Source organism: Solanum lycopersicum, chromosome 2 (genome assembly GCF_036512215.1).
Source record: "Solanum lycopersicum chromosome 2, SLM_r2.1".
Classification (NCBI taxonomy): domain Eukaryota; kingdom Viridiplantae; phylum Streptophyta; class Magnoliopsida; order Solanales; family Solanaceae; genus Solanum; species Solanum lycopersicum.
This window is the reverse complement of record NC_090801.1, coordinates 15,959,676-15,970,920: the sequence shown is the minus strand read 5'-3', so window position 1 is coordinate 15,970,920 and position 11,245 is coordinate 15,959,676. Positions and strand designations below refer to the sequence as shown.

General features: G+C 36.5%; 1 protein-coding gene across 1 annotated transcript; it reads left to right on the top strand.

The window, feature by feature from the left end:
- The first annotated feature begins 9,990 nt into the window (after positions 1–9,990).
- LOC101265976 (uncharacterized) lies at positions 9,991–11,030 on the top strand. Its single transcript, XM_004231669.1, has 2 exons — positions 9,991–10,155; positions 10,566–11,030. Exons 1-2 carry the CDS (start codon positions 9,991–9,993, stop codon positions 11,028–11,030), a joined length of 630 nt encoding a protein of 209 aa, XP_004231717.1.
- Positions 11,031–11,245: the final 215 nt, after the last annotated feature.

The window sequence follows — 11,245 nt, the reverse complement described above, 5'->3', positions numbered from 1 at the left end:
CATATACTGAAGGCTCTTATGATCGGTGAACACATCTACATGAACACCATACAAGTAGTGTCTCCATATCTTGAGTGCAAACACCTGCAAGCTCGAGGTCATGAGTTGGATAGTTCTTCTTTATGTACCTTAAGCTTTCTAGAGGCATACGGTATAACCTTATCTCTTTGCATCAACACACAACCAAGGCCTACTCTAGATGCATCGCAATAGGTCACATAACCATCTGAACCTCTGGTAGAGTCAAGACAGGAGTTATAATCAATCTAGTTTTCAATAATGTGATGCTTTTCTCACAATCATCTGATCATTGGAACTTGACCATCTTCTGAGTCAACCTAGTCAATGGTGAGGCTATGGATGAAAATCCTTCCACGATTCTTCTGTAATAACTGCTAGACCTACGAAACTTTTGATATTTGTAGCTGAGGTAGGTCTGGTCCATTGTTTCACTACTTCTATCTTTTGTGAATCTATGTGGATCCCTTCGGTAGATACAATATGACCAAGGAAAGGAATAGATTTCAACCAAAACTCACATTTACTAAACTTAGCAAATAACTATCAATCTTTGAGAGCCAGTAGAACAACTCTCAAATGACATACATGTTCTTCCTCACTCCTAGAGTAAATGAGGATATCATCAATGAAGAAAATAACGAACAAGTCTAAGTACTGTTTGAACACTCTATTCATCAAATCCATGAAATTTGCAGGAGCATTGGTTAGTCCAAATGACATAACTAAAAATTCATAATGTCCATACCGTGTTCTGAAGGCTGTTTTCGGATGTCTCTATCTCTGACTCTGAGTTGATGATAACCCGATCTGAGGTCTATCTTTGAGAAATGACTAGCACTTTGAAGTTGGTCAAACAAGTCATTAATCTTGGATGGTATACTTATTCTTGATTGTGACCTTTTTCAACTGTCTATAGTCAATGCGCATTCTAAGAGAACCATATTTCGTCTTTACGAACAATACTGGTGCACCCTATTGTGATATTCTAGGTCTGATGAAACCCTTATCTTGAAGGTCTTTCAACTTCTCTTTCAATTCCTTAAGCTCTACTGGAGCCATTCTGTAAAGAGGAATAGAAATAGGCTAGGTATCTGGAAGGAGACCAATGTCAATGTCAATTTACCTTTCGGTAAGAACCCCAGGAAGATATTTTGGAATTACTTCTGGAAATTCACAGACTCCTGGAACTGACTCAAGAGATGGGGTTTCAAGGCTAGAATACTTAGGCCGAACTAGATGATAGAGATAACCCTTAGATATCATCTCTCTGGACTTAAGGTAATAAATAAATCGACCCATAGGCGCTAGGCTACTACACATCCATTCTAATTTTTGTTCGTCGTGAAACTGAAAATGAATAATCCCAGTTCTACAATAAACTGAGGCATAACATGAGTGTAACCAATCCATTCCTAGAATGACATCGAAGTCTACCATTTCTAACTCTACTAGATCTGCTGAGGTGACTTTCTGAGAGACTATGACAGTGCAATTTTTGTATACCTGTCTAGCTATAACTAGGTGACCGACTGGAGTAGAGATTCAGAAGGGTTCTGAGAGAGTTCATGGAATGACACTGAATTGGACTGCTATATAAGGAGTTACAAAATAAATAGTAGCCCTCGGATCTAACAATACATAAATATCAAGGTCAAAGACTTGTAACGTACCAGTGACTACATCAGGAGAACCTGCCTGATCCTGATGAGCCTGAAGAGCATAAAGTCTGCTCTGGCGTTGACCCCCACATGTACTAGATAAGTTACCCTACTGCGTTGGGCGACTTGCTGGTGCTGCTGAATTTGTAGACTGAGCTCTACCATTACCACCTCCTTGACCCTATCTAGAAGGACAGTCCCTCAACCTGTGACCAGACTGACCAGATCAAAAACATCTTTCTTTTCCTGCAAGACACACGCCCCGATGGTTCTTACCACACTTAGGGCAAGTGGAGTAAGTGTTGGTGCCTGAAATACTTCCCTGAGACTTAGAGCTTGGTGCTCTGTCCTTCTGGTCATAGCTATTCTTGGAGGATGGAACACTAGCTGATGAAGGGTATGGAGCTTAAAACATCTGCTAACCCTGCCAGCGATTTCCACCACCCGATTTCTGCTGAGAATAGTCATAGCTCCCAATCCTAGCCTTCTTATTTTCCTTAGCATGTTCCCTAAGCTTACCACCCTCAACCTAGTGAGCATGAGTCATAAGCCTAGAGATATTCATATCTCCTAGCAATATAGAATTGCTGCACTCTGTCTTCATAAAATCTGATACTCTATACAAGAACTTATTCATCTGAGCCGTGGAGTCAGCAACCATGTGAGGAGCATACCTGGAGAGTTGGTTAAACTTCAGCCCATACTCTTGGACTGTCATGTTTCCCTGCCTCAAGTTCATGAATTCTTAGGCCTTTGCTTCTCTCAACTCTATAAGGAAAAACCTGTCAAGAAAAGTCTCATTGAAGCACTCCCAAGTAATAAGAGCTGCATTTGCACTCCTATTCTCCTTCCACTAAGTGTAACAGATATGAGCGACGTTTGTCAGCTGGTATGGCGCCAACTCAACCTGATAATTCCCAGTAACCTGCATCACCTCAAAGATCTTCTTGATTTCGTCCATGAAATTTTGAGGATCTTCATAAGTCTGCAATCCTAAGAACTCAGGAGAATACATCCTAACAAAGTCATGGACCCCTACTACTGCTGATACACTATTTTCATTCATAGTATCATGAAACTGATTTATCTGGTGGTTCATACTCTGAGCCAACATCTTTATGGCATTCCTGAACTCAGCATTGGAGACTTCTTGATCTCGGATTGGAGGAGATGCGTTTGCATTCCTTGCATTCACATTCTTAGCGTTAGCTCTATGAGGAGGCATGATCTTAAGCGCTCAACGGCGAGTTAGAATGGAATTAGATCATACCTTGTGTACGATAAGAGTAACAAGAAAGTGAAGTTTTTCCTAAAACACTTCATAGCCTCCCTCTCATTAGATGTGGTGCACTTCACACCCATGAAAAGGACTCTACTTAGTGCAGATTTTTTTGACATCCTAGGACTCTTGAACCTAGTGCTTTGGTATCAACTTTTGTCACACCACGAGCTACCCCCGAGACGCAGACACGGAACCTTGGACCACAAGTGATCCTAAGCTAACCCTGCTGACATGATCATGAGCATACTAAAGATAATAAACTGTTGCAGAAGCTAAATCATACATAAAATGAAAAGATGGGGAATAACTATATTTTATAACTGAGATATCTGAAAACAATGAGTTTGATACAAAAGAAATATTAACTCAATACTAAGCTGAATCTAACTATGTTAGAACATAGCCTCTAAACTAGACTAGAAACACTCGGACAAGCCCCAACTAAATCTAGAAAAAACCGAAACTAAATGACTAGAGACTGAAATGAAACTCATGATTGTTGTCCACGGAGAATGAGGACACACCACTAAATCTGCTGAACTAAAGATCGGGAAATCGATCTATGTGTGATATGGGTGTTGAGAACCTGAACCTACATCACGAGAAGATGTAGCGCACGTATGCGTCATTACTTGAAATGTACTTAGCATGTAGGATAGAGTAAAGCTTAAATAAAACATAACTTAACAAGCACAAAACAAAAGTATAATAATCTAAACATGATGTGCTGATTTCTGAGCTAACTGGATGCAATGAACAATTTATAACATGCTGAAACTGAATACTGAATATACTGATAAATGGTAAATGTAGAGAGTCTGACTGAACTGCGGGATCTACTAATAATCGATAATAAAATCATATGAGCTAAATGTGGAGTCCGATGTATTTGCCCTATCGAAATGACCCAATATACCCTGCCAAAGATATAAAAACATGCACGCGTGATCTCTAAACTGATTACCCATAGAGGGGACTTACATCCCACATGGCTAGTAGTTGCGAGAGTATTGGGTACGCTAAACCCTAGTCCTACTCAGTATTAGTCTACTCCGAATGAATTCTGTAAATTAACTGATTATATCTGAATTTCTGTAAATACTGGGTAGCTCAAAACTGAACATGCAAACTGAAAAAGCAACAATTAATCTAGTCATTATGCATTTATAACTGAGGCATGTATATATGAGGTGTCTAAAATATATGACCTAGCATGCGTAATTCAAGAACTAAAGAAATACAAATCTAGAGTTCTGACATTCATGCGATAATCTAAGTAATAACATGATAATATAATTTGGAACACATATTTAATAAATTCATGAAGTTATATCAAAGTTCTAGAAATCATAGGTTTAATCATGATAAGAGAATGAAGAACTGACTGAAACTAAGGACCTAATGGGTGAAATGAACCTACTAGTGAAATCTCACATACCCCATGATGAAATCCACAAAAAAATACTTAAGTAGTTTCAAGGCTGGAAATGCTGGAGCTTGTGGAGTTCGTGAACTAGGGTTCTTGAGCTTTTTTTCTCCTCTCTTGCTTCTAATTTCTAAGTTTTGATTTAATGATTTGACTTGAATATGTTTTCATTATGTTTCTAGGCTTAAACTGACTAAAATCTAATTATTTAGGGTCAAAAAATGTAACTTAGTGTTTAAACAGAGTGGGAAAAGTCAAAAAGACCCCAGGAAGATTGCTGTCGGGCCTCACGACGGCCAGGACAGACGGTCCGTTGTGTGCCCGACGCCCCGTCATTGGGTCCGTCATGAGGGGTTGTTCGACATGCCTTTGCTAAAATGAGCATAACTTTTTACTCGCAGGTCTGATTTTATCAAGGTCGGTGGCTATGGAAATATAATTTCATTATCTATCTGTGAGTAGGAAATGAGAGACCTAATTAATTTAATGCTAAGATTTATAAACATTTTAAGTTGACCAAACTACATTTCCCTTTAACTGGCTGCTAATTTTCCACCTACGGTCAGACCTACAAACCGTAGGTCCATCTACGAACCATGCTGGTCAATCATAGGTCTTTTCATAGAGTGGTTTAACGGAGTCTTGATCGACGGTCACGGACTACGGACTGTCGTTTGACCTACAGATCGTAAGTCCGTCCCTCGTCCAAGACTTCACCAATTTTTCTAGGCTGAAATTTTTGGGAGTTTCTGATTCCATCGATGGTTGTGCTGGACGGACCGTGGTTCAGGCTACGGTCCTCGATGCCACCATTGGTAGCACCTGCAGATTTTTATGTAAAACTAATTTTTGGTCTGTTTTGGGTACGGGTTGTTACATTTATGGTCTAGCGACATTATTAATCGTAAAGTGTGTGTGTGAATATACACACACACACACACACACACACACACACACACACACACACACACACACACACACACACATATATATATATATATATATTAATTTCACCATATAAAACAATGATATTGAATATTTATTTCTTGACTTCTAAATTTTACTATTATTAATTTTGTCATTTAGAATTCTAATGCATGTACTAGTTACGATTTTTATTTTTTTATTTAATCAAATTAATTTATTTTGTTTTTCGGTTTGGTCAACAATTATATTCCTTTTTAATTTTTCTTTAAATATTGGTTCTATAGGCAGTACACCTAATCTACAACACATTCAGATAGTACACTCAAAAACCATGATAACGTAGGTTATATACCACACATTTAGAGAGGTTTCTCCTAATGTTTGAGATTATTACTAATAATATAAAGTTAATAAGGGTGATTTCGTAAATAAAATGCGGTTTTGGAACATATGAAATTAGCTTCATCAAAAACTCTAGCAAGCACTTGTAGCCTACCAGTTTAACTATACCTTGGTACCTTCACACCTATGACTATGGCTTAAACAAAACCTATAAATGACGTTCAAGCAAACCCCCCTAGTATACCTAAAAATAACATGTAGATTATGATTATTTGTATCCTTTTATCTTTCTTCTGATTTTTAAATACTTTATGTATTATTCAAGAAATTAAGGCTATGTATCTAAGACTTAATCATTGACTCATTATTTTTATTTTAAGATATAGATATAAAGGTTTCTATTAAAAAGATTCAGATTTGGCATCATATAAAGGTTAATTTTATTTATTTATATCTGCTTTTAACAGAAGTATCACGATTGAAAATTTTAAATCCTTTTTTCATAATTATTCAATTAAAAATATAAATCTAGGATGGATACTTTCCTTTTTGTGATTTAAATCATTAAAAAAGTATATAAGTGTATGTGTGTGTATATACACATACATACATACATACATACATACATACATACATACATACATACATACATACATACATACATACATACATATATATATATATATATATATATATATATATATATATATATATATATATAATAACATAATTATTTTCATCCCTCATCCCCTCCTATGCGACTCTTCAATATCTTACACTTCAAAGTTAAAAAAACCCTACGAAGGTAAAAGTGTATATGATACGAAAAATAATTATAAAGAAAAAAAATGTTGCAACCCTCAAAATGAACTAGGGTGATCTAGATCTTCATTTGTGTTTCTTCAGTTTGTAACTTGTTAAAATGATGAAGTTTTAAAGTGTTTTGAAGTTGAATGTCAACGGACAACCAAGATGTTCGGAAACTAGACTTGTGTGTCCTTGTTTGTTTTATGTGTTTTGGTGTGTTTTGGAGTATAAAATCAGTGAGGATGACCCTAACCCAAGAGGGAAAATATTTTGGGGTCAAAATATTTGGGCACGACCCCCCATAGACTGACGTAAGGGTCCTTGAGGAGGACCCAAGCCTTGACAAAGATGTTGCCAAGGCAGTTTACGACAGTAGCTTGTGAGAGTGTGTCCGCATTGCGGACTTGCTACAACAGTGCGCGAGAATTCTCTCCGCATTGAAAAAAAACATCATGCACCCTACTGTACCAAAAATTATTTCCAAAACATCAGGGAACACCTTCACAACGCGGACTTATTCCCCTACGATATTTCCAATAATAACAACTAAGTTTGACTTGTTTAAAAAGTCCAATTAATGTAGGGGTGTTTTGGATATATTGAGGTGTAGTATATATTGAACTTAGGTTATTATACATCCATTACCCTAATCAAAAACCCCAACCCTTAATCAGAATTTAAAAAAAATATACGCTTTCCCTTCTCTCTAAATTATCTCTGTAGTTAAATCTTCCATTTCATGTTCAAAGGAAGAAGGTTAATATCTCCAAGCTTTCAAACCTAATTTCGAGGATAGAACTTCAATTAGGTATGGTGATTTAATCATTGATTCTTCACTCATTAAAGGAGCAAATTTCAAAGGCTTTTCAAAAGATCTCAAAAATCCTAAAACCCTATTTAGAGTTCTAAGCATGGGTTCTTGCATTCAAAGGTTTAAATCTGTGATTTATGATTTATTCAATGTTAGTTGATGATTTTATGATAAAAATGTTCCAAGAATTCATGTATTACTTGAATTTGTAGTTTTGGCTTAAAAGTGGTTATATTGATTATTATCTAAATATGTTCAATTCGTGTTCAGATTGTTATGGGCTAATGATTTATATGTTTATCATTGTTGCAATTGTTCATGGTTTTCTTTATAGTACTGATACTCATATTGAGTTTTGTTGAATCATTGGTATGGATGAATTTGTCGTTTTGTCTAATGGACATTGTAATTGGTAAGTTCTATTAATGTGTGGAATTAGAGGAGATGTTGAGGTATGGTGATTATGGCTATTGGAAGGTCGTAAGTTGAAATAATTCCTTTATCTAATGAAGAAATTATACAAAATTTCTTTTAATTGATATGGTCCACTTATGGTAGCGATGTTTAATTGTTATAAATGTTATGAACGTGGCCATGTCGGCATTATTATGTGAATTGTGGGTATTATCATGTTATGATAAATGTGAATGTATAAGGTGAAGGGGCTCATGTGATTTCTATATGGTCTTCTATGGGTGCTAATGCTTGGATTGAAGCTACCTCTTCTCAAATTGTGGATATATGATGATTAAGGACTAAAAAGAGTCTTTATACAATTATGTTGTATCTTGTGTTGGTAGACTTAGTTTTCCCTATTGGTACTTTAATTATATTAAACAAATGATATCATGAAAGTTGTTTCTTGACATGCTAGGTTTACAACCCCTTGTCTGGAATGAATGAAAGAAAGAATGTCTACCATAGGTAGACCTATAGTAGGTACCCTTCCATGAAATACTAATATGGAACCTTGAATATGAAAATAAGGTTAATATTGAAGTAAAATGGATAGTCCTAGCATGGTACCCGTATCATGCATGAGCTATCCTTATGAACCATGATCGGAAGCCCTTGCAGACCCCTTCATGGTAGTAGTATTTTGAGCATGTAGAACTTAGATATGGTACCTTCTCAATTACTATTATATGAATGAAGTACTCTATAAGAACTAAGGCAAAGCACCGAGTTGATATTCATGTCGTAGTAGCTCTACTTGAGAATGAGACTAGAGCACGAGGAAGCCCTTGATATCCCTTGATTCACGTGCCTACAAGGGATGTGTCCTATATCTACCTTTCGTAAGAAGAAAGCCTTCCACGGTGTGGGGTTTTGATGACACTGAATTCGATACCTTGCTAGTTTTGTAAATGTTCGATAATGCCTATTCTCATCATGTGGGATGTACACTTTACTATTGGTTAGGTTCTGCAATGTGTAAGTAGGGGAATGAGTCGCTGTCTCCACATGGCATGAGTAGGCTTTAAATATGATAAAGTGAGTTCCCTATATATTCCTAGACCATAATGTGAAGTCCCTATTTGTTTAGATGTCTTTTAAATAGCTTAAATGAATGATATTTACTTATTAAAGGTGTATTGAGTTAGAATCGTTCTTAGCTAGGATTGCTAGGGAAAATCTTAAGTGTGTATTTGAGAGGTTATATGGGCGGTCTCTTCATGTCTTACCTAGGTGGTTCATAGGACAATTTTAGGTAGAGGGTCTAAATGTTTAATTGTGTTACTTAATGATGGTGGTCTTACTTTATATGTGAATGTCAACTTGTGTATGTATCTTTGACTCTTATAATAAAGGTTTTATTCAAATGTCATGAAAGCATGTTTCTATACTAAATGTCTCTTTTTGCATTGTTTTCTTGCATCTTCAGCATACTTAGTTCATCAATTAGGCTAATTAAATATGTTTCTCTATGTCTACAAGTGTAGGTCGTGGCAGTATGATTCCTAGAGTGGAAGCTCGGGAAGTAGATTTCTCTCTATATTGGCATGTCCTCATATATTCGAGGACATGGATTTTATGTCTTATTTAATTTTATTAAAGACTTTGTATTAGACTATAAGTTTCAAATTGATGTAAGAGTGTGACCCTAATTTGATTGTCCTAATGTTTGAGCCTACAATGGCTTATGATGATACTTACTTTCTTTCTTATGTCTTATAAAAGAGTTTTTCTAGTGGACTTTATTTGTAAAAAGTTTTAATTTCTGCATTATTTTTCATACTTATGTAATGAATGAAAGCTAAGAGGCGTGTAAAAGACCTCCAAGAGGTCGAGTATACCGTGTGGCGACTTGGGGGTGCTGTCGGGTCGTAAAAAACTTTGTATCATAGGATAAGGTTATAAATTAGTCTTTAGGGATCACAAGTCTTATGAGGCCACATCTCGTAGAGTCTTGTTTATATTTGTGAGTTCCAACAAATCTATGAGCGAGAGACTATAGGATAATAGAAGTTTCACTATCTTCATTACTTGTGTGTCGTGCCATAAAGTTCAGGTTATTAGTATCTTATATTTATCTCTTCTCTTGTGTTATAGGGTATGAATACAAGAAGGGAAATTGCAAGGAGATATGAAGATGTTGTGTTGAATGAGGGAGTTCCTCCCAAGGTGAAAAAGTTCCCCAAGGTGATCAAGTTTCTTAAGGTGAGAAACTCCTTATAGCTAATCAAAAGAATGAGGTTCTGGTGGTTCCCCAAACATGAGTAACAAGAAGGTTAGAGGAGCTCTTGTTGCCCTAGTCCGATCAATGATTGCTCAAGCAAATAGAGATATGGGGCCTAGGGTAAATGCTTTTGATAGTACCATCACCTCTACGTTGAGGGACTTTGTGAGGATGAATCCTCCGAATTTTGTTGGCTCTAAGGTTATAGAGGATTCCCAATAATTTTTGGATTAGGTTTTATGATATTACATATAATGTGGGTGTCTTCTAGGTAGAAAGCGGACTTGGCTTCATAATAATTGAAAGAGGTTTCGCAAGTGTGGTACAAACAATGGAAGATAATAGGGTGGTTGAATCGGGTCCTATATAGTCGGACAAATGTAAGGAAGCCTTCTTAGGAAAGTACTTTCCCCGTAGGAAAAGAAAAGTTATGTTTTTGGAGTTTATAAACCTTAGACAAGGTAATTTGAGTGTGGAGGAGTATTCCATAAAGTTTACCTTTTCATCTAAATATGTTCCATCCTTGGTGTCTAACCCTAGAGATAAGATGAGTAGGTTCTTGAATGGCGTTTCCGGTCTTGTAATGGAATAGTTCCATACAACAATGGTAGCTCCGTGGTGACATGACATTATCTAGGCCCATTGTGTATGTTCAATCTATTGTGGAGTATACACTTGGGAGGAGAGGTGTAGATGTGAAGAGGGTAAGAACCTATGAGAAAGGTCAACCTTTGTTTAAGAAGAGGGCTCCGAATCAACATGTTCGTAGTTCTCCTAAGGATAACTATGATAGAGCTGGTGGTTTCCAACATGATAAACCTACCTGCTCAAATTGTGTGAAGAAGCACTTTGGGAAGTGTTTAGCCGGTACTATTGGGTGCTTTGGATGTGGAAAGAATGATCACAAGGTGAGAGATTGTCCTACATTTTCTTCTAGGGGAAGAGATGTCAAGAAAGCTTCTTATAATGGTCCAGCTGTGGGTGAACGAAAGCAGATTCACTTCTATGCTCTCGAAGCTATAAGGAAGAAAATTCGAATAATGGTGCAAATAAGTTATAATTCCTCACCAGAGTGATAAGAGTTTATTGTGTTCTTCATGATAGAGTAGATGGATTTTCCCCAAGTGGGGAGTATGGTGAATAGTGGGGTTAATGGATTTTGTCTCTTCTCTTCTATTCCATTCTTAAGAGTTAGAAATTTCTAGTCTCATGCAGCATGTTTTGGGAAACTCTTCTTAAAAAATGAGCTTTCATGATTCCTTATGACATTGCATATTTTCATGAGTTTGTA

Bases quoted from the DNA above. Each gene is read 5' to 3' on its own strand.
- LOC101265976 (XM_004231669.1), top strand. From the start codon at position 9,991: ATGAGTAACAAGAAGGTTAGAGGAGCTCTTGTTGCCCTAGTCCGATCA. The intron at 10,156-10,565 runs GTTATAGAGGAT...CAACAATGGTAG, and splicing joins CGAATTTTGTTGGCTCTAAG to CTCCGTGGTGACATGACATT.